Source organism: Pholis gunnellus (assembly GCF_910591455.1).
Source record: "Pholis gunnellus genome assembly, chromosome: 1".
NCBI classification, from domain to species: domain Eukaryota; kingdom Metazoa; phylum Chordata; class Actinopteri; order Perciformes; family Pholidae; genus Pholis; species Pholis gunnellus.
In genome coordinates, this window is record NC_136528.1 from 16,378,981 (window position 1) to 16,406,344 (window position 27,364).

Below are 27,364 nucleotides of genomic sequence, written 5' to 3' on the forward strand. Positions count from 1 at the left end.
ACCGTACAACATAACATGTATATGTTTACGGTTACTAAAATTAAACAAATTGCTAACTTTTAACAAAACTCTCCTAGCAAGTAATTATAACATCCAGTTGTGTTAATAATGTAATAACAATGGAAGATACACGTTTTAACGGTGTCAAATTAATTCTCTTTTTTTGCAACACAGCATGATTTCAAAAGACGGATCTGCCTCGGAGACTGGAGGCAAGTCTCGAGTAGAGCTGCCCGGCGAGGTGGTTATGTCTACATTCACAATATCTGAATACGTGTGTTTAAACTGCCACCATGGTCATCGCCATGTCCTCAACAGCCAGAACTCATGTCTGAAAGTAGGAACCAGTTCTGTTGAAAAAGCAGAGAAGAAGAAAACGTGAGAGTTCCTGTACCCCACACGAGCCAATCAGAGCAGGGGGCGTTACCGTCATGCTCCACAGGAACGCCCCCCATTGGCTGAGTTTAGTAAAGCGCTCCCTCTAAACTAGTATCACGGATGTGAACTATCTTGTTTGCTGCTCACCGTCAGATACAAACTATTTATTCAACTGCGCTTGATTTTAGAAAATTAATAAATATTTAGATTGCAACTACGCTTAAAAGGGACAAATAAAATAGATCCAATGCTCTCATAATATAATATATATTTTATATATGGTTATGGTGTTATGAATGAACACTTGGTATAAATTGGTATAATTTTAACTGAATTAGCTACAGTATAATGTTAGTATAGGGTAAGTTTTAACCTTGTATTCAATGCAATATGTATCATTCAAACTTCATGTGTGTTTTATTTTGCTGGTCGAGCAGTAACTCGACACCACTGCGTTTTCTGCGCGCAATGTAGCGCTCCTGAACTGCGGACCCGCCCCTCCCACTTCTGCTAAGAGAAAGGGACTTGAAACCCAACAACATATTTTATGACGAACTAGCTAGCATGTTTTGTCTAAAAGCATCTCCTTTTGCTGCCTTTTCACCAGTATGTAACCCAGGGCTCTTTGTTCGGCGGTAGTTTCCTGTTCCACGGTAGGATTTATATATATTGCTACTTAACTTTATGTTAGTTGTTTGTTTATTTACGTTCCATTAGCTTGTTAGCCGGGGGAAAGTTAGCAAAGGACTGGGAGGCTGAACTTCTCTAAGCTAACGTCTGAAATTAGCAACAAACATCTACAGTTATAGTAACTACAGTTGGGAGCTAGTTCGTTTGATTGACTGATGTTTTAGGGTCCTGTAACTGTTAACTTTACCAATAAAGCATACGAGATAAGTTCGTCTCTCAGTAGATGACGTTAATTAATAGCTAGGTGGGGCGACTTTACGCTAGAAAATATGTGTAATGTTAATACCAAAGGCTACAAATCTAAGCATGTGTCATTTGTTTACAGACGCCCCCCCTCCTTGAGCTCTACCTTGTTAAAAGCCAGGCCAGAGCATAAAATGGACGTGTGAGCAGCTCAAACAGAGAGGAGAAAGCAAGAAAGAGGCTTCCTAGAACTTGTTTCAGCCCAGGAACAGGAAGGAGCAAGCATACAAGTTGTGTCATGATGTTGGAGGCACATGAGGTAGGAGCTCCAGGTACAGAGGGAAACAAGCCAGAGGTCCCAGCAGTGCACATGTCCAGTACTGTTCACCAGGTAGAAGGTGCAGCATCTGTCTCTTCGCCTGTGGCCTGCATACAACCTCCAGCCACCACAGCAACAGAGGATGAGGACGAGAGTGAAGATGAGTCAGACATTCTGGAAGAGAGTCCCTGCGGCCGCTGGCAGAAACGCAGAGAGGAGGTAAGAGCGGCCAGGGAGCTGTGCTTTGATGGTATCGACTGAAAATCAGGGACTGATTATTAACTGTTCAAACCATCCGGACGATAAAAGTTATTATGGGACACATCACATTTCTCTGCACAAATCAAAATTACTTTTGGCCCTTGACTATGTTCACCAGACTGGAATAAAGGATGCAGTTCTATTGTGGTTTAGATCTTAGATCTGCATTACATTTTAGATTACATTTAAGTGAGACAAAAACAAGCAAATTATTATTCTGAATCTGAGCTCTTATGATTTTTTACAGCAAACTTATCAATAGATTTTAGTATGAAAAAAACGGGTTTGCTCCTTACAAATTGGTCTTTTTGTGGTTGATCAGGTTCAGTAGTATTTCAAACCTTTACTTCATCTGATAGGGGTTAATTTCAAACAGCATATCTTTATTCAGTGTTCATATGCAGAAGTTATGGTTAACGGCACAGGTATTTCTTCACCGCGCCAGCTGACACAGGAGGGTGATGGTACTGACTGTATTTATTTATTCTTGTGTAAACTGTTTGTGTCTTGTATCTCATGTCACTATGGAAATATATTGTCTCATAAGCTATTTTCTGTTCATTTCTACTGTAGGTGAATCAGCGTAATGTCCCAGGTATAGATGATGCGTACTTGGCCATGGACACAGAGGAAGGGGTAGAGGTAGTATGGAACGAAGTCATGATCTCAGAGAGGAAGAACTTCAAACAGCTTGAGGTGAGTCAGTGTTACAGTATGTTGGAATACAACAGTTAAAGATACTTGCTAAAGTGTGGTCGTGATTTCACCCCAAAACGTATAAAAGGGAAGAGAACATTTTCACATGTTTGTGCCTCATTAGTTCAAGCATGTATACAGGATGAAAAGTATTAAGATAAATTGGGTAAAACTTATTTTACTCTGTTGTTCACAAACGCGTTGTAGTGGTGAGAATGACGCAGCTCTTGGACTGCAATGTGGAAAAACCAGTGTCAAGCAATGCCCGTGGAGTTTAAGAGGTTCCCTGCCTTACAGATCAATCGCGTAACTTTGATTAATAATAGTATTGACATAATGTAAGGATCGTGAATTAGGGAAGTCAGTGGTATATGGTTGTTGGCATGTAAGGAGCTTCTTTACAATAAAGTGTTGAGTTAAGTAAAAAATTCCCGTTGTTATAAAGCAGTTATAGACTGTCCAGGTTTGTAAACATGATAATCATAATGTACATTTTACTAGTGTCACATTATTTCTCGCATCGTGTATTAAAGAGTTGCAGAAATATATTATTTCCATCATGGATCAATCTTCCATTTCTTTTCTTGATTAATCATTCGGTCTAGAAAATGTAAAAACAGACCAACAGTCCAAAACCCAATAATAGTTCATCTACTATCAAATATGAACATTCCAGCATCACATCCTCACATTTGAGAAGCTGGAACAATTTCTCAATCATCAAAACAGTTGCCAGGTCCTTTTTTTGTTTTTTTATGTATTATGTTTAATATCACATCCCTAGTGAGACGAGGGTTTGGCCACCCATTGAAAGAAGCTCAAAACTTAATGACAACTATAATGTTTGTTCACATGGATGGTTGTTTCAGACATATTACTCACCAATCAGGAACAGAAGAGTCAAAATGTGTCTGTATTAATAAGTGTTATAACATATTATATAATTGATCATATTTTGTATTTCCCGTGTGTTTAGGAGAAAGTGAAGGCAGTGTTTGATAAGCTGATCCATTTGGAACATGCAAATATCGTCAAGTTTCACAAATACTGGGCCGACACAAAAGAGAACCGGGCGAGGGTGAGTCTCAGACCGAAGCTGGTTATTGATACTTTTATCAGTCTTCATAAATAAAATCATTATTTTAAATTTTTTACATTTTTTTCTTTCTATTTGAACGATGTCTGCACATGAAGTTTCCCCTAATTTCTTCCTCTCCCTTAGGTGATTTTCATCACTGAATACATGTCATCAGGAAGCTTGAAACAGTTTCTAAAGAAGACAAAGAAGAATCATAAAACCATGAATGAAAAGGTAATAACTGACTGTATGTACATTAGAATTAAATAGAATAATGGTCTATGAAAGTCTGACCCTTTATATCACAGCGTTGATTAGATTCAAGCTTTCCAAAGCGAGGATGAATAGTTTAATTGACGCATTAATTAGCAATTGGCTGTTTGGCAAATCGAAGAAAGAATTTGTAAATATACTGTGTATGACATCACTTATGCAAGTAATAGTTACTCCATATTGGAAAGCAGCTAGTAAGAGCTCTGATAAGGTGTATGGTCCTACAGGCTTGGAAGAGATGGTGCACACAGATCCTGTCTGCTCTCAGGTTGGTCTCACCTTTTCAGACATTATGTTCAATTTGATGAAAAATGCACTCATAATAAAAACAACCCATTCCCTTCCTAATGAAGTCTGTATTTGTGGATGTTTTTTTCTTCAGTTATCTCCACTCGTGTGACCCTCCCATCATCCACGGCAACCTGACCTGTGACACCATCTTCATCCAACACAACGGGCTCATCAAGATTGGATCAGGTATAGAGTCACGCAACTGTCCTGGTGGTAATGTTTTGTTTCAGCGTGGTAGATCAGTTCCAATGCAAAGAAGAAACGAGCAACAGACAACATAACGTATTGCAACCCGTTCACAAAAGGAAACACACACATGGGAAAATATTTTAAAGTATTTCCAGTTTCTAGTGTAATAATGCTTACGCAATGTTTTAGATGAAGACAAAGGTGGTATCAAGGGCTGGGGCCATATGAAGAAAAGCCGATCTCACAATAGTTCTGATCAAATACCTCAATGGGTTGATATTGCAACAATATTGTGATGTTTTAGATAATAATGGGTAATAGGTAAAAGCTAAATAAAATAGATAAGCTAGAAAAACTGAAAATGACATCGCTTTATTTTAATGCAGCCTTAAAAACCAGGAAAAGACACTTCTGCGATATTTGGACATTCAAAATCTAAGACAACATCTTGTTTCATATCATGTTATCGATATATTGCCCAGCCCGAGTGTTGTGTACTATAATTTAGAAAGCAACTGTTGCTTGTACTGCAGTGACTCAGGTCACAAAGGCTTCTTTGCTCTCGTTCTCCATGATCTAACGAGCAGCCTCCAAACTCTCAACATCCCTCACTACAGTTTTCACAATGTAGACGGAATATTGATATCCCCTTTCTTTTCGCTGCCTCTTGTCTCTCCCTCTTTCACATACCTTCTTTCTCGTCTTCCTCAACTTCCTTGGTCTACTGAATCCTGCCTCTTACTCACTTCTCTCACTGTTCGCCACCTTGCATCTATACTTCTCCATATCCTCTCCTCCTGTCTCCTCTGCAGTCGCCCCAGACACCATCAACAGTCACGTGAAGACGTGTCCTGAGGAACAGAAGAACTTGCACTTCTTTGCCCCAGAATATGGAGGTAGACTTGACCGTTATGACACTTTATAGTTATTTCTGTTGTTGCTGGTAGTGACTGTGTCCTGACCTTCAGAGTAAAGTGGATTATACAGATGTGTTAGAAAGATGTCAGAAGATGTGACTGTTTTTATCCATGAAGATCATAGAGTGGTATAGCACAATAGAAGTATTGTACAATTCCTTTGTTTGATGAATATGTGTTTCTATGATACCACTTTTTACTAAACATAATATGTCAGGCTTCTAAGTGTCACAGTGTTAAATGTTGTCTTAACACGATCAACTTTGCAAGAGCTAAGATTGATTTAAATCAGAAAATATCTTTTTAAAGAAGTGAACAAGACTAATCTGACCAAGCATTTGATTCCAACTCATCCAAGGCACATTTAGGTCTATGATATTACATCTGTACTTATTTATTTTCTTTTTATTCCCTTTCCTCACTGTAGCTGTTGACGATGTCAGCACGGCTGTAGACATCTACTCGTTTGGCATGTGTGCCTTAGAGGTGAGATGTGGCCCATAGTGCATTATAGGACGGCCTGAGTCCTTTCTTAAATAGGTTAACATGTTCGGTGTGTTGCAGATGGCGCTCTTGGATGTCCAGGGGAACGGAGAGTCCTCTTTAGTTTCTCAGGAGGCCATCAACAACGCCATTCAGTTACTGGAGGACCCACTGCAGAGGGTGAGATGGAGAGACTCTGTGTTTGCATGTTCACGTGCATCTTGAAAGATCACGTGTCTTAAGCGTTTATTTGGAAGTCCCATTTGTGCATACAAGACGGTTTGTCCAGAAGTGTGTGACCCAGATGTTTGTTTCTGTAGGAGTTAATCCAGAAGTGCCTCGAGTGTGATCCCTGTACAAGGCCCACAGCCCGAGAGCTGATGTTCAACCAAGCTCTGTTTGAAGTACCGCTGCTGAAACTGCTGGCTGCACATTGTATTGTGAGCCACCACCGTGAGTCTTTAAAACACAAATACAAAAGACACAGAATAACAGGTTTCAATTCATTTTGATTTGCTCTTATCAGAATGAAATTGTTAATGAGAAGATTGACCAAATAAGACAAAACTTGTGAGCTTGCTGAGCGGGAAGAGGTGCCATTATCCAATTTAAAAATCACCTTTTTCTGTACAAACACTTGATCATATGGTTATGAGTAATGTAAAGCAGGTCGCTCAGCAGAAGGTAGACAAAGGCGACGAACTGGGGAAGAAACAGATAGATATAGAGATAGAGTATAGTTCACGTTATAATACATTATTTTCACACGGAATTACATTTAAGAAATTGCACATATATTGGGATAAACTCTCTTTTGCCACCAATGATGTATCCTAACTACCAGCATCACCTAATCAGACGGTTTATAATTGTCCAGACATGATTCCGGAGAATGCCCTGGAGGAGATTATGAAGAACCTGGACCCCGACCTGGTCGTCGCTGAGAGGAAAGAGGATTTTCAGCTCAAGTAAGGGCCGGACGCTGGTCTCCATAAATATAACTCAGTTATCTGAACACAGCACAAATAGTAACAGGAGTCATTCAGATAGACGTATTTGTTATAACAGCAATACGTTCCGTACAGGAAGATATGAATAACAATATAATGGCAGACAAGTGAAAAAACATTGAAAAAATATTATTATTATTAGGAATAATATTGTTTGTTGGTATGTGTTTTTCGTCATTTGTAAATCCTCAAGGATTTTCTGAGTTTGTAGGAAAGCTTATTATCTTATTTCAATCTGCAGCTTCTAACTTTATTTCTTCTGTAGGCTTTCACAGTTTCCTGCCTTGGAGCTTGATAAATTCCTGGAGGATGTGAGGTAAGAAGGGAAGCAGCACGAGTCCGAGCAAACTTTCAATTTCTCTAAACCCCAAAAAGAAACACTATCCGGCCACATGGGGGCAGTATTGAGCCACCTGACTATTGTAATGAATCTGCCATTAATAATCTAGCTATGGTATAATACTCCTAAAACATGAGTCCTGGACTGTTCACAGATGTTTTGGTTTAACTAAATGTAATGAATTGAAAAGATTTAGTTTTTTATTGAATTATGTGGTACTTTTGTGGTACACATTTGTAAGGTTGTAAAAGTTTGACTCTATGGAAAGAGAAACAAAGACTCTAGTTTCTAGTTTCTAATGTAGTTTCAAAAATAAATTTTCTCTTATTTTTCACCTCATTTCTTTCATCTGTCCTTTCATTTCTGCCTTTACCTCAAGTGTTTTCATAATTGTTCTTATTCTTATTTACTTCATATGACTCCCATCTTTTGTCCAACTCCTCTCTCCCCTCTCTTTCATTCCATCTGCTATGTTTTATCCACCTCTCCATGTCTCTGTTTTGTCTCTCCTTCCCTGAATCAGGAACGGTATTTATCCAATGACAGCGTTCGGGCTGCCCTGTCCTCAGCAGCCTCAACAGGAGACCGTTAAATCTCCCATTGTCGTCCCTTTGGTCAAATCCCCCACCCCCGAACCTGCAGAGCTCGAGACACGACGGGTATGTGTACTACTGGTCATGCTGCATATTACAAAAGGAAGATACAATCACAATGGTGACATTTTACAAGTTAGCATCCTGATGCTAACAATTTAGAATTTTCCCGATCAGTCACTGAATCAACATGTATAGTGTGTATTTGCTGTAGTAGAGTAGAGGGCTGTTCTGAAATCTCAACACCAGTTGAGAACCCTTCATATTTAGAGTCCCATGCTTCTTCGGCAGGTCATTCATATGCAGTGCAACGTTGAATCTGTCGAGGAGGGAGCAAAGTATCACGTAAGTCTCTGCAATAGTATTTGTTGGTTAATTATTTATTGTTTAACACCATATTCCAACCATCTGTTAGTCGAGCCATTTCAGAAGTACAATAATAATAATAATTGTATCTTTCTCTCCTTTTAGCTAACATTACTGCTGAAACTGGAGGATAAACTGAATAGACATCTAAGCTGTGACATGTTACCTCGTAAGTCCCTCCCCTTTGTCACACACTGACACTTAGTCGTTCTCAGAGCTTCAAGATTCAGGCACTATTTTTTGTTGTTGTGTGCCCACATCCTAAAATTTCCACACAGCTTTCTTAATGCTGAAATTCAATGTTCTAAATTTAAAGTCAAGTTTCATTACATGTGAAATTGTATGCTAAAACAAAAGGAAGCATACGGGATTGTTGGGGGGGGGGGGGGGAGAGGGGATGACACGTGTTTATGCATGTGTGTTCTTTCTAAGTAGGAAGGTTTTCATGAGATGTATTCGTTGTATCCATCTGGACAGTTTAGTGTGTACAGCTTGGGTTTAGGGTTAACGGTAGGATTACATTTGATTAGGTGGAGATGATTAATGATGTTATGATGTTATGTCTGTATAAATTACTGCATTGCTAAATCCACCGGAGTCTCAGATTTGACCACACACAGATCTTCGATATACACTTCCTCTCCATATGTGTGCACTGAGGCATGTAGGGAAGTGAGGGAGAGATTCCGGAGAGGGTTTAAACTTGGATGGCGTCACAATATACAGTAGCAAAACTATTTTAGGCAGGGAGGCTAACTGTCGCTTATGTGTCACGAAAACCTTATAAATGCCTTAAATGGCCATAATGGCTTGAAATAAACATTGTGTGGGGGGAAAAAAAACAATAACTCCCCCGTGGCAAACTCTGAATCTATTACCTACTTATTTAATTTAGGGGAAAAAAACACACACAACTGTTGCATTGGTCAGAAAAACGAAGGCAGTATGATCCAATGTGCACATGCAAACACAGGTATGGTAGGCATGTGTAATGTTGCAGGCGTGTGGGGAATGCCGGGCCTGTGAAAGGCTGCAGCTGACAGCTGTCACCTCCCGTGTCAAGATGTGACCATCTCTTCCCAGGCTCTCATCTGCCTGTCTCTCTCTCTCTCTCTCACACACTCTGTACTTCATCTGCTCTCTTTCTCACATCATATGTCTTTTCTTGCACACTCGCACCTTAATACCGCTGGCACACATAGTGTAACTTCACATCATAGACACACCTCGGCCTCTTTTCTTTTTTTTCCCCCTCCGTGTAAACAGTCCCTCCTGCTGATATCAGGAGATATTCTTCAAAGCTTTACTTATCAACACGCCAAAGTCCAAAAGTGCTCTGTGCAGGGTCACAAGAAAACTGAGCCACTTCAGTTTCACCCCCCCTTTACATGGCCCTCCTACACTCTACTTCAATTGAAACCTTTTCACAATTGAAGCCTGAGTTTTTCCTCAAAACTCAATTGTATTTTGTTAGTTACGTGATTTTCAGACCACGAGACGCAAACATGCAAGGAAGCTTCTCACTCGGCTCCAGTATCAATCCGTTCGTCGTCTAGTTGTGGGTTGCTGGTGTTTTTATTTTCTTAATGTCAACGTTTTTGGATGCTCCATGTCCTCCACTTGTTTGTCTTGCCCCAGCTACATTCCTGATATAGTTGTAAATTGATCGCTAGGTTATTAACAATCGGTAGACCATGACAATTCCTCGGCTCACTGAGCACAAGCAAAGAATGTCCTAATAATGTCCTAATATGGGCGGTAAGTAAAAAAAAAAAACTCCCAATAGAGACCATTCATTTAAAAAAACAAATGGTCAGGGACCGAAAGGAGGGTTGTGAAGGTGCATCTTCAAGTTTTCAGGAGGAAGTAGGCTTCAAAAGTTATGGAACATTTTATATCAGAAATTCTGAGCAGGTTTGTTCCGAGTGTATTTTCCCAATGTTTCCATATTTTGTGCAATCCTGCATATATTTAGTTTAAACTGCTGTTGATGCCCTTTGTAGTTCACTTGTAGTTCAGTTTTTTGGGGAACTAACTTTCCTGCACACTGCTTTGTACTTTCAAGAGAATCTCTACACTTTCATGAGATGTACAGCTCAGGCAGAGCACGAGTTATTTATATAACTACAGGTTTTGTAGCTTCATTGTAACATTAACAGCATTATTGTCACTACTGCTGGTGTAGAAATCTTAATATTTGCCTTTCTACTTCGTAAATAGATATGTCCATGCATAATTGTTGAATATTGACTCTTGAAGGAAGTCTTTTGGGTTAAACAGTTTACAAAAGGACACACGTTTGCTGAGCTAGGGGTAAAGTAGGATTTTGGGACAAACACAGGGCTCATTACAACATTGGAAGAAATGTAAAAATATGAGTCCAGAAAGAGAGTTCTGGGCACTTTAAAATGTAGTAAAGGAGAAGAGGCTTAGGGCTATTCATGAAGGCATTAAGCCCTTAATAGCAGGGCTAAAGAGACATATTTCAAAAGCTGACATGTTTTAACAGATCATGCACTAATGAGGGCCATGCTGGTTGAAACATGTTGGCTTTTCCACTTTCCTTCCAGTTAAGTCCCATTCAAGACTCTTTGTCCTTTTTAACTGTTGGATATCACTTAATTTTTGCCAGACGTCCACAGTAAGATAAAAAATGTTAGCACCCAACGAAAGAATGGGTTCAGAGAGGCCAAGAGCAACAGCAGCAACGGCTGTTTGATGGTGTTTAATGTTTAAAGGGGGGATGTGGATTTAAAAGCAGCATCTGGACCATGTTTTCTGAATATGGTATTTACCCTAAGCCTGACCTTTTCTCAGAGGTAGAGTTGTATTTATAGTATTTGCATAACTCCAAGAGAGATGGTGAGTTACATGTCACTATTAACTGCACTGGTGTGTTTTTCAGATGAGAGCGTTCAAGAGATGGCTGAAGAGTTGGTGCAGCTGGGCTTAATCAGTGAGGTGGGTGTTTTGTGTGTTAAAGAGAGATTCATGATGAGTGTGTGTGTCTCTGTGTGTGTGTGTGTGTGCATGTGTGCATGTGTGTGCAAAGCTGCAGGCAAACCTGTGTGGGTGGTTCTGTAGGTGAGCGTGTTATTTTTGTACCAAACTGTGTGAAAATTCAGTTTCTTTTAAAAGCTGAGGTGACCCGTGACTCCTCTTCATACCATCCATCACGTACACAACTACGCCTCTAAGAGCACATTCTCTGCTCCTTATGTACTGTTGTGCCCACGTTAATGTAATACAGCCACTTCATCTCTTTGTGGGTGAGAGCATATGTCGGCGTTTGTCTTCATGACTTACTCCTCTTAATGGATTTCATGGACGCTTAAAACCTGTTGGACTGACTTCCTGTTTGTCAGTGTGTATCTCCACTGTCTAACAGACTGGTTTATCTGTTAACTGTAATGTCCTGGATTGTTGAAATGGTTGTCTTCTCTTTGCAGGTGGACCAAAACAAAATAGCCGCTCTACTAGAAGAATCCTTCAGCCAAGCGCTTCACTAGCAACGGTTTCCTCAACTATGTTACTGTCTCATAAGTACACCTTCAACTCTGTTACATGTTCTTTTTGGTTACTCAACACGGTGACTATATTTAGTGCTTTTTCTTTCTTTTTTATGTCTTTTCTACTAAGCTTTAGGTGGTAATGTGACCAAAAGGGTGGGATTTCTCCTCTGCATCAGGGATTAAAACTTCCACACGCACAGAAAGCCTTTAACATAAAGCATTTATCCAGGAGTCCAGATGACTCAAAAAAAAGCCACCTGGATAGATTTCACGTTTTTATTGTAAAAGTCAAAACATACATAAATATGTGTTTAATTTCTTTGAGTGCGTTGGCTGTTAACCTCATTAATGCTGCAACAGGCACTTGATCACAACAGTACTGACACAATTACTGACAGCTTTACTTTTTTTAAACCACTTTTTTTTTTTCTCAAGCCCCGGTTGTATTTTAGTGTGAGGTGTTTATGTATTGAATTGCCCAACAACCTTTTTGTGTTGGGATGAAACGGCTCCCTTTTGTTTTGCAGAAATATGAAATATATCAACATTCCTGCCTCTTTGACTTATATGTGTTTGACCCTTCTGTCACCAGCAGGTTAAATATATGTAATAGTTTGAAAACTGGATGGCAGGAGCAGCTTTATCAGTTGACTTTATAATAGACAAATACACATTATATATATATTTTAAAAGCCTTCGATACAGAACAAAATGTATGTGCACAACTGCATATCACATTTTGGGCAGGCGTCAAGGCAGTTCTCTCTGGATAGTGGTTACTTGGTTACTTTGAGGTACTGTGAACTTAGTGTTACTGAATTTTCGTTTGTGTTTTTTTTTTAATGTTTCACTCTACTGTTTGCCTTATGCTGGGCCCACGCACATGCCTTAAAGTCCTCTTTTCTCAGTCTGTTTGTATTATTTTATGCATTGTTTAACCATTTGCTGCTTGTTGGGTTCACACATGTTACTCTTCCTATAAAACCCATTCACGTGAGACTTGTGTACTGAACTCAGCTGCCATATGCTGTAGAAAGAGGACCGAGCTTTTTCCTGATACATCTGTATGAGAGCCTCATATGTTTTATTTATGTTTAAGACACTGTGTAGCGTGTGTTTTCCTTCACTCATTTCCCTTATGTTTACTGTGATTTCACACAGAGACCACATTGTTGAGTCTGAGCCAAAACACAACGTCTCTTGTTTCTATTGCTTTTGTTTGCATTTGATCACCATTTAAAAAAACCTCAGAGATTATCCTTCACAGAGCGCAGAGGCTCCTGAATTTGAATACACATTTGTGCATCAAATATGTCTTTCTTAGACTTGTTTTGGAATCAGGGAGTCTCCTGTGGCCTTTTATTTTGTGACATTTTGTCTCAGCACTCTTTGTGGCCAACTGGTACTACTGTCTCTGAACGCTCATACAATTCAGGAACTTAAACAGACAAGAAGAAAGCAAAGAAAATATAACATTCTCAGTATGTATAGAAAAAACGCAGTTACGATACTATTCCATATAATAACTTACTTTTTCTGGCATTTTTTTGAGACTATACTTGAAGTGTCTTATAATTACAGTGACAGTTTAATTGAAGACTAATTTAGTAACTTGCAGACATTTCCTCTTTTGCTGGTTGATTAGTTATGATGTTAAATTAGTTACCTCACCAGTGAGATCATATTAATCCAATGATCTCCACTCATACATTTCTGAAGTATTTAAAAAATGTACTCAGGCTACTAATGTTCTCCAATCTGCATTTTTGCTATACATACATGTGTAGTCCATCGTAACGTTTATTTTGTTTTCTATTTGTGAACTGCTGAGATTGTATATTCCAAAGATATGTTTTAAAGTCAGCCAGGAGAATGTAAGTGCACTTCATGTATAGAGAAGTGTTAAAAAACCAACCAATGTGATCACCAGACCAGCTTTATACTCTGTCGCTCTCTCTCTCTCTGTCAGTGTTTACTATATTTTCCATCCAAATTATTGGTGGTGTTGAAACTGGTTATTAAATAATCATACAGGGTGGGCAGCTTTTGCCTGTAACTCGAGGATGTGAGCTTTTGGTAATATTTGTATATTCTTCTATTTTGTATATGACATGAGTGTCAGTAAATGTGTGTCTTTTCTGAGACGTGTATCCTGACAGAATCTGCAAAGTATGACTATTCTTTCAAATAAATGTGTGAAATTCTTCACTTTGTTGTTTTTAGCATGTCCAAACTGAAGTTTTAAACTTTATTATAATCGTCATTTTATACATTGTGTATATATATATATATGAGGTTTTGTTTTGGGCTTTGTGTGTTTACATTTTTTAGGTTTTGTGACTGATAGTGTTTGTGAGAACGATACAACAAAGACGCTTATGGTGAATGTGGAATGACTTTTGCGCCCCTCGGCGTCCAGCAAGACGCAGGTAATTCACAGGTGTGTTTCCTGACGTCATACAGGAAGTGGACAGAGGGACGTTTGGGGTTTCTGCTTCTGAACAGTTGCTCGAAAATTACGGTCATTCATTTATTCTAAAAGGGGAAAACGCCTGACACAGCAGAGATGTGCACGTTTGGTGAGTAGTTCTATCTCGACTTGTTATTAAAAACGCCTCGCTTTCGGTAAGTAACGTTATGGAGGTTGTGTGTCCGACGCTAGTTTCCCCTCCACGAGCGTAACTGACCGCTGGCCTGCAAGGTAGGATGGTTTCACTTCTGAAATCTCCGCGTGTCGGTGTGAATATAACATTAATTACTCTTGTTTTATCCTAGAGTAAATGTCCTGTCAGCATTAAAATGGACTGACAAGAGAAGAGGTTAGTAATTTACATGTTGTGAACTATCACGTCATGCCCTCACTGCTTCCTCACATCCCTCAGTACACAAAGAGCCACCCACGGTGAGTGTGAGTGTAGCCTTTCTATGCAAATGCATGTCCATCCCTGAGCAAACAGTGTAATGTAGTGTAGAACAATCCATGCTTTAGGCATCCAAAGACAATTGTGTTTAACAGAAATTGAATCAAATGGACACGTTTCATTTGTTGCAAGTTTATTGTTTGTTTTTGACCAGATAGCCCAACACTTGACTTAATTTTCATCCGCAAGTCATGCTGCTGTTACTGTCTGTACATCACAGATGGCAATACATATATTTGCTGCACAAAATATAGGCCTTTGGATATTGGTGATATAAATGCACTGTATATAGATATGTGCATGAAATACAAGCACAAAAATGTATGAATGCATTATGGGAAATCAAGTAAATTTCATAGCAAGACAGAAATAAGTAATTTAACAGGATTATTTGTCTTTGTTTGACTTTTTAAACTCTAATATTGATCTCAGTGTTGGCCCTCAAAATCCAGTATCAGTCTGGCTATAACACAGAATGAATGAATATGAATTGTTGTGTAACTATGTTTGTGTTCAACACAGTTGTGAAAGGGAGAAGAATTTATTGAAACCCTTTTACCAACCAGTTTCAATAATAATATAAATGTATGTATTTTTTGGTATTTCTGTCATCCAGATAAGGACAAAGGGCCAAGGATGCTGATGAAAAAGGGATTAACTCTCATCCTGGTCGGCCATATCAACTTCATTCTTGGAGCTATTGTCCATGGCAGTGTCCTCCGCCACATTTCCAAGCCCAGCCAGCATATCACCACTGAATACACCATAGCCAACATCATCTCGGTCACATCTGGCCTGCTGGTGAGTCAATAGTTAAGACAGTCATCCTTTGTTTCAATGTCAAATCTGCAGTGTGCACCAAGAGGTTTACAGAACTTTCAAAAGCAAAGTAATCCTGATCAAAATGTGAGTTATGAAAAAACTATGTTGATTTCTTCCCTGTGACTTTCTGTGCTCAGTGCATTAGTATAATTGACTAACTAACCTGCACTAAACATCAAGCATGATTTCCACCATTCACTCTGTATAGTGTTGTGTATTTTTCTTAGCAATCGAGACTCAACTTGCCTTTTATTATAACTGAGCTGGTTTTTCAAACCTGTTAGTTGCTCCAGGGTAGGCTTCATTAGATTGAGGTGTCAGATAAACTGGCAGCTGTTGATGATGAGATGCTGTTAATGTCAAATGTACTTCGTGCTATGTGCTCTACGCGGGGTATTACGGCACAGAAAGAACAAAAAGACAAGTTACAAAACATATCTTACCAGCACTGCTTTGCTTTGGTGATTTCTCGCTTGCCGTCATTAGTAAGACTATTTTTGTGAGACTTTCTTTGTGTCTGAAGTCTACTTAGCCCGGCTCCCGAATGAAAAATGCAGCCTCAAATCCTTGGGGCCAGGATTACTACTTGTGGCACATCATTTAATAAACCCTACTAAAGCTGAAACAATCATCTTGTCATTTAAATCTTCCCAGAGCATTGCCACTGGGATTATTGCCATCGTGGTGTCAAGGAACCTTCCTGTGTTAAAACTCGTAAGACGTTCATTTTCAACTACTGATTGAATCACTCCAGTCAAACATTTAGTGTTGATTCAATAGTTACCTCTCCTTCTGTTTTTATATTGTTTTGTCTCTCTGTCTCCAGCAAATAGGACTTCTAATAGCATCATTCCTGAATGCCCTGCTCTCAGCGGCATGCTGCGTTGGGCTCTTCTTGGCCATAGGTATCACTGTTGCCCACAATGGTGAGGGTTTGATGCTGGGATGCAATGACACAGAGGTGCCCATCAACGCTCGGTCACCTGTCAGTGCCAGATGCCCGTTTGATACCACACGAATCTATGTGAGTCTAAACTCTTCTCTTACATTTTCGTCTCACGTCATACTTCTGCATTTTTCCATTTTTCCCCCCAATTAGATCTTTGTGGCACATTTCAAGATGCAACATTTGAGGCATGAAATTCCTTAAAAGCATCACAGGAGAAATGTTTGACCTCGTAGTGTTTCTTTATTGCACACTTTTTCCTCCACGTTCTCATCACTTCCTGTCCCTCAGGACACCACCCTGGCACTGTGGATCCCTTGTGCTCTCTTGGCAGCAGTTGAGGTTGGAGTGTCTGTCTGGTGCTTCATCGTTGGACTGGCTCTCAGAGGGCTGCCACCCTGTGGGAACAGCTACATCAAAGAGCAGGTGTGTGTCTTTGTGTCGGGGGGGGGGGGGGCTGTGTGTCTGTCTGAATCTCTGTCTGACTCAGATGTACACACACACACATATCGTTCTATCCCAAACACACGCAACCCTTCCACACTCATCTACTTCCACTTGGTCTGTCATACTCCTCTCCTCTACGTCAAAAAGAAAAGACAAACCTACTCGCTCATGATAACTGAACACAGACTTTGTCCTTCCTTTCTGTTTTCCAGTTGGCGGTAGAAGCTGAGTGCGCTCCCCAAAACCAACGCTTGATTGGCCGGCGCTTCAACCCTGACGTCTAACTGAACAAAAAGCAGGAAGGACACCACTCTGTGTGGACAAGCACAGCTCAATCCCAAAAGGCATTGCTGCACCTGCATTGAGACAAGTAGATTTTGCCCTACAGTCAGATAGGTGAGTGTTACTGTGGAACAGGAGTGAAATCAGTTTTAAGAACCTGGTTCTTGCTCTGCGGTATCATACAGCCTCTTACCCTGATTCATGGATGGGTTACCAAATGGTATTTGTTTTCATTTATTAACCAAAATGTTTATCTTGTGTGTGAATCATTCGCAGAATAAAGTTGGGTTGATGTCAGTGCATCTGTCCCTGATGAAACCCATTGTAAAATGATTTACAGTGAAACATCCCAAAAATATATTCACACAATGTACGTTTCAGAAGGTGCAGTCCAAAGCGCAGATCCTTTTATGCAGATATTGGGATTCAGTGAACATATACAGTATGTGTGTTGAAGCTACAATGAGATTTAAATGTAGTCTTATTAATATCCATCCATGACTGTTTAGGTTTAATAGTGCCATATGTCATTTCTTTCACCATGAAGAAACCTCTGTTTATGAAGAAAATGTTTCTCAATTATTTTAGCTGAATGAAGGTATATTTTAGCTTTTATAAACTCTCATATTTTATTGTTGTTAATGTTTTTAGTATTATACTGTTTGTATAGATTTTAAAACACTCTGTTGCATCTGAGATGCATTCAGGAAACCATTGTGCGTTGTGTTTGCCATAAAATGCCAAAGTATCTTTAATTCTTTGCAAATACAGTATTTGGCTTGACATTTAATTAGACGTGCTAAATTTCACTTCTTAAAAGTAGTTTGTATTATTATATGCTTTATGTTGCCCGTATACCCTTGACTAGTTGAACACATCGCCTTTGAATTTCATATAAATATGCTTCAGATAGAAAACACACCGTTTGAAAAACGATGTGAAAATGTAGGGCTGATAAACCACTATACAGTGTACTCCACTATACTGTGGTTGAATGTCAAGTGGGGTCATATTAAGAGGTTAAACCAGAATGTGGGCCAGCCGCGTCAGCTGGCACAGACCCCCCACAAGGCAACGACAGAGAAGATCCGATCAGCGTTGAAACGGTTAATCTAATGCCATGCTCAATTGTGTGGAACGGAATCATAGCACGCAGTACTAATCCTCAGGCTGTAAGGGATAAATATTGACATAGTGCTGACTGACACAATCCCAACAAATCTGTTTTGCCATTTCAGAGTACACCCATTCAATTTATATTTGAAATTACAAGATGAAAATGAGGTAAGCTCATTGTTGTATACGGTTAATTTAACTGAATTCAAGTAAAGTCATATGTTGTGATATTGTACTGTTGGCATTTTCAGAAGGGTTTAAGTGCATATAGTATATATCATGTGGTTCTAAATGGATAATACGAAGCTTTCGGTGATTGCATTGTTGTTTCCTAAGAAGAATTCTAATCTCTTGAAATAACTGGAGCAGGACAGCCCAATAGGACAAAATCGATCACTCATCTTTTTCCCTGCTGCAGCCGAGATGTAAACTCTCTAACATTTGTTAAAGATGTTATATTTTGTAACATCTAATGTCTGATTATTTTTGTTTTATTATTTACTAATTTGGATGTGCGGTATGGTTAATTTTTTGCTTTATGGTTTTATAGCAGTATATACGTTTAATGTATCATTTTGAATAAAGATTTTGAATAATGTTAACTTTGTTATGCCTGTCCATTATATATTTTGAGTTCACATCTTCTCTACAGGAAGACTACTGTCACTCCTTGCACCTAACCCCAGAAGTAATCAGTTAGTGTCTTCCTTCACTTCAGTATCAGTTTTTCTTTTTTACAATTGTTTTTCACCCGTTTTGTCCTGTCTGGTAATACAGATACTGTCATGTATTAATGGGGTCTCAGATTGAATCCCGTTTTACCCCAAAATGGCCTTCACTTGACCTCGAGTATAATGTTGAATCCTTGGTGGCTCTGAAGCCTTTGAGTTCTCTGCTACAAGTGAGAAATACAAAAACGTACTGTAGTCACACAAGCTGTGTTTAGATTTACTTATGCCTTAAATTGTGTGATACACCCATGACATATAAATGTCAAATTAAAGTGGGTATATATTTACAAATATACTCCCCATCACCCGTTTTAACTTGTGAACAACCCATCAAACACCCCCCACATTCACCCAGGACACAGAACGCGGACATAGTTTACTTTCCTATTTTCTGTGTTATCTTGTTAAGACAACAAATAATAATCAACAGCAATTAAATGCATATCCGGCCCTAATAAATGAGCTCGCCTTTATTAAAATCAAATACACAGTTTCTCGCCAACAAATGTTTATCAATAGCCTATTGTTATTTTATGTACAGTAAGCCTGCAGCAGGCAACGTCCAGTGGGGCCAATTTTGGCATGTCCTTGCGCGGTCACGATGAATCCGCGTGCACGCTGTGTGGGCTGCTGCACGCTGCAGGCAACCAGCTGCAAACGGAGAAACGGCGAAGTACTGCAGTGAACGGAGCCGAGGAGCGCCCGGACCGCTCGTTACAGTTCACACCAGGTAAAGCATTTATAATTGTAACATTAGACGGGTACTATGCGAGTCGTTTACTTCATTATTGTCGGTAAACCAGACAGACTTCGCCTAATAATCCTTTAAAGGAATCGTGCACAAACAGCGCGCTGTTGGGCTGCAGACACTGCGGTGACAAACACAGAAGATTGATACGCTCTTCTGTGCTTGTCACCGTGTGATTCTCGTCTCGACACAACGAGGATGCCTCCCTGAAGCCCACCTTTTTAAAGGTTCGTGCTTTCTGCAACCAGCCAGGTTCTCCTCAAACAGGAGCTGTACGAGATGCGTCCTGTAACGTACGTCACAGAGGTGTTTAGTACAGTTTAACGTGATCATTATAGTGGTAACGCTAGCTAATAACGTTATCTGATGTTGCTTGGATTTGAGAGCGATTTGACGCATGTGTAAATGAAATCTCAATAAATGGAGAGTCAATGTTCTCTTTCATTACAATGGCACACTACCCAAGTTTACAGTGTAGTCAACCATAAAGACACCGAGTCGCAGAGTGTGAAACATCGCAGGGGAACGCTACTGTTGCCCGGTCAACCTCACACAAACACGAGAGTGGGGGAGTCCGTGATCATCCGCAGGTGTAACGTCCACGTTCACTGCTTGAAACTTCAAAAAAAGCGGCACAAGTTCTCGTGCTTTTATTTGAACGTTGTCTGCAACGTGAACTGCGAATGACCCGCCTGCGGAGACGACGCTCATAGACATCAGGCATTGCAGAGTAAACACACAGTCTGTCGTGGTCTTGCAGAAATGCCTACTTAGCACGAGCATCAGATATTTTAATCGTGATTTATAGAGACACGGGTGTGGCTGATAAGAGACAATGCGAGATACAGTACAGCTTTACTCAAAGCAAGCCCACTCCACTTGTTTGACCATTAGGCCCCTTCTTCTTTGTGTGTTTTAAACCTGCAGGACCTGCTTGATCGATCCACTCCCATGTGGCAACTGAATGTTAAAGACAGGACTTTGTATCTTCCAGTGGAATCTGTGAAATCATTTGGAGGATGATCACCTGTTGTGGGCTCAACTTCAGGTGGTTCTTTGAAACATCACTGGAAATGGAGTGAGGGGATACGCGGACAAATACGAGCGGAAGAAAGAGATGTCCAGTAGCCCAGAGGAGACCTCCAGCACTCAGCTGTTGGTGGATTTGTTATCTCAGCGACATGCTTTCAGTTTGAGGATGAAACGGATGAAATCTGTTTTTAAAAAAGGGGATTACCAGGAGGTCGAGAGAAGCCATGTTTTTTTTTTTAAATGAGGAACAATCCAGCACATTCTGAAGAAGAAAAGAAAACAAGAAAAGCAAATACTACAATGACGGGTGAATTCGAAGACTGACACAAAGAGCAGCTCCATTCATGGCCGACAGAAGAATTGCGGCCTCATGTGCAGTTCATGGTACACATACAGAGGTTACCCGTCTTGTGGATTTCTTGCTTCTATCTCCACCACAAACAATGAAAATGGACTCAATTGCTTCTAATGTTGAGCTTTAAGAACAAATCCAGCATGTCTTCAGGGCTATCTAGTGGTGGTCTTGATGATGATAAAGTCATCAGACTGAGCCACTGTGGAGAAATGTCTAACACTAGGATGCAAGCACCTGTTGGAAGAGGATTTATGAAAGACTGGTTTTCAAAAACCACAACAATCTGCGGCAGACGACGAGTTCCCGTCTGTTTTTCTGCCCTCCTCATGCCTATCATCCTACTCCTCTTCTCCGTGGTCAAACCCGCTCTGTCCATTCATATGGAGTCCTTAGAGAGCCACAGTGAGTTTAGCTGTGAGCCCATCAGACTGAGAATGTGCCACGATCTGCCTTACAACACCACCTTTATGCCCAATCTACTGAATCACTATGACCAGCAGACGGCTGCACTGGCCATGGAGGTAGGTCGTTTTGTCTGTGGCATTTAGTCCTTTGTGTGTGTGTGTGTGTGTGTGTGTCACTACAGGGAGACTGGATAGCTAGCTGCTGCTGTGAATGAGAGGTGGAATTACATATTGTTGGTAAAAAAAATGTACATTGTAAAGCACTGAACTGTATGGTGGAAAACAAAGTCTGTCTCTGTGACAAGGGGTAGAAATTGTAAACAACTATAAAGCAACATCACATTGTAGTGTCATGCACCTGCTAAGGACAAAGGACTTCACATACAGTGTCATGAGACAGTGTAAACGACTAGGATGGCTCATATATGATTATATTTATAAAGGGAAATTCCTGAAATGTCACAACAAATATGTAGTTAAACCAGGACATTTTGTAATTTGAGCTCTTTGTTAATAATTATTGCCAATTTCATAGACTGAGATTTTTTGCATCCTCAGCAAACATGCTCTACAACCAGCAAATCTCCAATATCCTTTATTGTCAGAGTACACAGGGATGGTTTGCACAGAAACAATGGAGACACAAACCCCCCCCCTTTTAAAACATCGGCCCAAATATTCTGGATGCTAGAGTTGAACAAATTGGATACTCGGAGCCACACTTGGGATGAATTGGCGTTCACACAGGCATGGAATATCAAAGAGTTAACAGGAGCAGTGACACAGTTGAGAAAAGGTGATCTCCGCTCCTCATGTTACAGGTCTATCCTCTCACTACACGTTACTGTTCCTGGTAGACGTGGATGAATGTGTATGTAGCTGACAGATGGATGGTGCAATCTGAGCAGCAGCAGTCGGGAGACATTTTTAAAACGGAAAGCAATTAGGTGGTTATGTGATTGATACTTCTAAAGAAATACTTTTAGTCTAAGGGCATTAGTTTTAAGCAAAAAAAGTAGAGAAGGCGCTGTGTTACACACTGTCTGAGTGAAATAGTAGACGACACCATCCATCTATATCATGTTACTTCCCTTTCCTTCTCCTTTGTTACTCCCCAGAGAGGGAGATAGAGCGCCGAGCAAGGTGTTGCTCAACGGCTAGACTGTAATTACCAGTTTGCAGTACGTATTCATTGGTAACAAAGGCTCTGTATGGCACTGTATTTGGGATTTGGACATGTTGGGGTGTGTTGGTTTTACGACGCTAAACTGTCGGACTACCTAGTAATTTCCTAACGATAAGATCCTAAAATAATTTATTCCAAACAAACAATAATAATATAAATACAAAAGCTACAAGGCCCAGCCTGTTTTTAATTAGAAAGCTAGGTTGAGTTGTTTAGAACTCCAGACCCTTAAAATGCTTTTGTGCCTGTGTCCATCCAGATGTCACAGTACCGCTACACATGCTGATTGGCATAGCTTCACCCATGTTTTGGCTACCGTGTATAAACTGTGCTTTAAGAATGGGTAATAATAACAAATTCAGTGAGTGGCATTAAATCTGCCCCCGGCTGTTCATAGTTGGCATATTAAATCACCCACCGTTGAAAAGCAGATGAATTTAGACGAGGCTAATGTTGGCGGAGCATGTTGTGTGTTTAATCTCGGGGGGAATTTTTTTTTATTTTCCCATGTCAAAACCAGATGAATGTCAACCCAGAACACTCTGAATATTTAATAACAGAACAGAAGGGGATGTCTAACATTTTCTCGTGTCAAAAATATGTAGTTCAGGATCACTGTTGTCTGACGCTCGCTTTTGTCTTTTCAAAAAAACAAAACAGGAAATAAGATAAACAGCTTTATTTCGGATTGACAGCCATGCAATTTGAATTTGCTGCGTGTGTGTTATGAATGGATGATGATGTGATTAAGGACCATGCACATGTTCAAATCAAGTCAATTCCCCAGTGTCACGTCAAAACATGCTGTGTCATGGATTGTAGGAAGCATCTGTTGTTGAACTTGATTTGACCCAGGTGAAGACGGAGCAAAGTAACCGACACCCTCAGTCCCTCCAGTCGTGGAAGAGACAGCTTTCTGAAGATGGTGGAGTAGCAACACAGGCTCTTTTAGTTTTCCTGCTCTGCTCTGCTTTGACCGGCCATGGTAGTCCTGCTGGGAACCCTGGAGGAAATTAAATAATATCCCTGATGGCACAGTGGCTGCATAATACCAACTTGTGTGTGTGTGTGTATGTGTTGACAGATCTATACATGTACTCTGCACAGGCTTATGTGCAGGTATGATAGTGTGAAAGTGAATCTGGAACTCCTTGAAATAATAGTGTTAAAAGTGCGGTACTTTTTGTAAGGATTCCACATTTAGTTTCATGACTTATTACTTTATTGGGTAGACGACTGCTACTAAGTTATTGTAGCATTATCTGTACTAGTATCATCTAGATAGGATCAGCCTGATGGAGCCAGTCATGGTTTTAAAGATGCTCTACAATAGAGGAGGGCTTTTGGTAAAATACAGAAGTCTTCTACCAAGTCACAGTTGAGATAGTGAGTGTGTGTGTGTGTGTGTGTGAGTTTTGGTAATTGAACTGTAACAAAATGTAAGATAAACAACTGCTGCCAAATCAGCGTGACGTATTTCGGATGCCTTAATGAAACCGGAGCCATTGTCAGCAGCTGTTGCAGTCACTTTTTGGGTCATATATCGCATGATGAATTTTTGCTCTGCCTCAGCGGCAAAGATTTCATGTCTTGGCATTCTTGCAAATACTAGTGAGCTGTCGTGTTTTATTTTTGCTGTGAGTTGTCTTCAAATCATAGGTTGAGACATATTCAAGGTCTGGATTTAAAATCCTTTTTTACACTCTGCTCTATTTTGGATAGTGTGGAGATGTGCCCTCTGTGAATGCTCAGTTTTGGCTGCCATTGGAAATACTGCCTATTTTCCTTCTTTCTTTTTAGATGTCAAGCTAAGCCCAAAATGGATTATCCCAGAGTGTGCGTGCCCGATTAACATTGTAGCCTAGGCCTCATTTATTCTGTGTTTGAGTGACAGGCATAAGGTACAGAGCAGTGTATTTCTCGTGTGTAATTGTTGAGCCTAGCTAACTGACACTAGTACTTCCTCTCGCTGTGTGTATGAGTGACAGAGGAGGTTAACGGGACCAGCTGTCATCTCTCACTGGTGCTAACTAGCTGCTAATCTCTCTCTCAGTCTCACAATGACGACATTGATTCCCACAGACCAACCGCCACGCCATCTGCCACAATAGTCCATTAAACCTGAGGGGAAGAGAGTGAGCTATACTGAAACATAAGAGGGGAAAGTGGAAGAGAAGGGAGATGAAATTAGAATGAGAGATTGTATGACTAGTTTTGCACACGAGTGTGCTTACATGCTTTTGTGCCGTCACGTCACGTAGGAACACGGCCTGTATTGTCCATCTGCCGCTGCATGTTATGGTTCCCAGAGGATGTGCTGTAGGTTGGGACATAATTTGAGCTTTCTTCATGTTAGACACAGAGATTTAGACGCATTACATCATTGGGATTGTGAGGTTTAATTAGATTAATTAGCATTTCACCTCCTAAAATTACACATCAAAAGTATATATTAGAATAACATATAGCCCGATGCTTCCTAAGACGGTGCATGTCAGCATAGTTTGAAGAAACTATAAATATAAATATAATTTTGTTAATGATATTTATTGTCGGCTCCTTTGTGTATATTGGTTTTGATGCAGTTACACACAAAGAAAGATGGGATGTTTTTAAGGGTGCACGGTGCCTTTAAACAAAATATAAGACAATGACGAAACAGAGAACAGCTCATCATGCCCATTGTTGTCCTTTGTTAAAGAAATAAATAAGCATGCAGAGTTGGTGTGCCTGAGGCCTCCAGAGCCCAGATGTCTGATGGCCAGGGAGTTTCCCCTTGAGTTAATGGGTAGATATTTGGCTTTCTGCGCAGGAGTTTTATTTTGGTGTAATTTAAGAGAGATAGAGCGCATTCTCAACCATTAATAATCTGTGAATAACAAAGCCTAAGAGAGGCTTGGTTTTAAGTTCTTCTTAAAATCTGTCAAAGGCCTACATTTCTTAACTGTCCCATTTGTTCATGTTGTTTAGAATCTCTATCATTGACAAAAACAGGAACTCTGTTTATGAAGCTGATAGTTTGTGGTGAATTATTATTGAGACTGAGGTATGTGCTGGTTAATAAAAAAAACCAAGCAGCAGAAGAGGGTATTCTGTGCTGACAATATACCTCATTGAGTTGGTCCGGACAATTCCAGCGCAATCTTTTGTCACTTGGATCCTGGAGTGAGAGAGATTAGAGAGTCCCTGCTCAACGGTCATTTAGAGAAAGGCTCATTTGGGCTACAATAGAGCACTCTGTTTATGAAGCAAATAGACAGCAACCCTAGCCCTGAATGAAGGGATCGAGAGCTCTCAGTCACTACATTTACATGTCCACTAATAGATCACGTTATTGGGAGAAATCAAGTTTAGGCAAGGAATTTGTTCGTGCATTTGCATGTACGGCTATAACCTGATTACTGAGAACCCAACCTTTGCATGCAGCTGATAAGAAATCAAGTTTCTTTCCTACTGACTCCCACGTTTTTAAAGATGTTGACAGTTTTAAGTGTATAATGAGTCGAAGACGCAGCAGGTTTTTTCTTTCTTTAGCTAATGCAGCATTCAGACTGAGAGAACAGGCTCTAAAATAACAGGTCGCACAGATTTTCCTTATTGTGTGCATGTGCCTGAAATTTGCAGTATATTGTTCAGCTATGGAAACCGGCTTATTTGGACTCATTTATTTTTGTTTCCTTGCCACTTTTTTTGAATTAACAAGGATGCAATGCTACATGTTGTGTTTTCTTTCATTCTACCACACTGCTGTCACAGAATCTCAGGCCAAGACTGCATACATGGCCAAAAGAGAAGGTTTGCCCAACAGAAAGGTGTGTTTCTGTGTAATAACACCAGGTTTGCTCTTTACTCTTTACTATAATAAATCAAGTTATTGCAGAAAGCTGGCCTCAATACTTCGCCTAAGTGCTTGTAAACACATTCAGGCATTCTCCATTCAGCTGGGTTCCGGTTACATGCACAACTATGACGAATGCTAGTCGCACACTCGTAGCCACGATGCTAAGAAGGATTTGATAGTTCAGCATTGGTCTAATACCCTGAAGAAATGATTAAAGTGTGTGAGACTATTTTTCAGCACCTCTCCAACCCTTGAGTGTGTTCCTCCTCTCTCCCGTCCTGAAAGACATGCACAAGTAGCCATATGACAGTAATGTGATGCTAATATGGTAAATCAGAAGAATGTGATGAGCCTTTGAAATGATTAAAGGTTGAAAGCAGATTTGACCGAAACCAAGATGGTGCCACTGCTTTCTCTCTTCAGGGTTTTTACTAATAGTTGGTTTTTGGTGAGTTCTGTATTCCTTTTTAAAAATATAATTTTATTGCAGGTAGGTTGAGTCTTTGCCCACTTTCCTCAGTGGTGCCATGTGGGCTTCTTTAACTTCCCTTCCAAGATAATGTATTATTATATAATATCAGTTTACATTTGGTAATGGTGTTATTAAGACACGTTACTGCAGTCGTGTGGCCTGTTGTGGGCCCCAAGTTTCAAAAACAACAACGGAGTGTGATGAACTGACAGGCAGGCAAGAAAAAAGCAAAAGAGAGCTTTTCATATCCCACAAGACCGCCCTTGTTTTATAACTCCACCGACTCCAGAGAGGAGTACCAATCAAAGTCGTTTTTTAGTAATATACTTGCCAACAGTGATATCAAAATACCCATTTTCTGTGCATTTCTTTAAGGAGATATTTGAGCTGATTGTATATGTTTATCATACTGAGAGAATAATTTAATAAATTGAGCTGTGGTCAAGAAAGAGAAGACTTTGCGAGTTGCAGACGTAGATACC

The 27,364-nt window shown here is 40.0% G+C and overlaps 3 protein-coding genes across 3 annotated transcripts in view; all 3 read left to right on the forward strand.

Moving 5' to 3' along the window:
• Positions 1–892: 892 nt before the first annotated feature.
• LOC306699926 (nuclear receptor-binding protein-like) lies at positions 893–13,784 on the forward strand. The gene is made up of 18 exons (XM_079164737.1): positions 893–1,031; positions 1,394–1,789; positions 2,405–2,527; positions 3,504–3,605; positions 3,750–3,839; positions 4,106–4,146; positions 4,261–4,355; positions 5,171–5,254; positions 5,703–5,761; positions 5,840–5,938; positions 6,079–6,211; positions 6,636–6,726; positions 7,034–7,084; positions 7,632–7,767; positions 7,993–8,046; positions 8,173–8,236; positions 10,973–11,028; positions 11,517–13,784. Exons 2-18 carry the CDS (start codon positions 1,550–1,552, stop codon positions 11,574–11,576), a joined length of 1,578 nt encoding a protein of 525 aa, XP_079020863.1. The 5' UTR covers positions 893–1,031; positions 1,394–1,549; the 3' UTR covers positions 11,577–13,784.
• A 270-nt stretch (positions 13,785–14,054) lies between these two features.
• Positions 14,055–18,705, forward strand: krtcap3 (keratinocyte associated protein 3). The gene is made up of 6 exons (XM_079162773.1): positions 14,055–14,158; positions 15,117–15,301; positions 15,977–16,036; positions 16,149–16,346; positions 16,560–16,694; positions 16,928–18,705. Exons 1-6 carry the CDS (start codon positions 14,146–14,148, stop codon positions 16,997–16,999), a joined length of 663 nt encoding a protein of 220 aa, XP_079018899.1. The 5' UTR covers positions 14,055–14,145; the 3' UTR covers positions 17,000–18,705.
• A 797-nt stretch (positions 18,706–19,502) lies between these two features.
• Positions 19,503–27,364, forward strand: part of LOC306696366 (frizzled-3-like) — a 28,752-nt gene continuing 20,890 nt past the window's right edge. The window contains exons 1-2 of the mRNA XM_079159961.1: positions 19,503–19,574; positions 20,520–21,500. Of these exons, the coding sequence (XP_079016087.1) occupies positions 21,093–21,500 (408 nt within the window). The 5' untranslated portion in view covers positions 19,503–19,574; positions 20,520–21,092. The remainder of the gene's footprint in view (positions 19,575–20,519; positions 21,501–27,364) is intronic.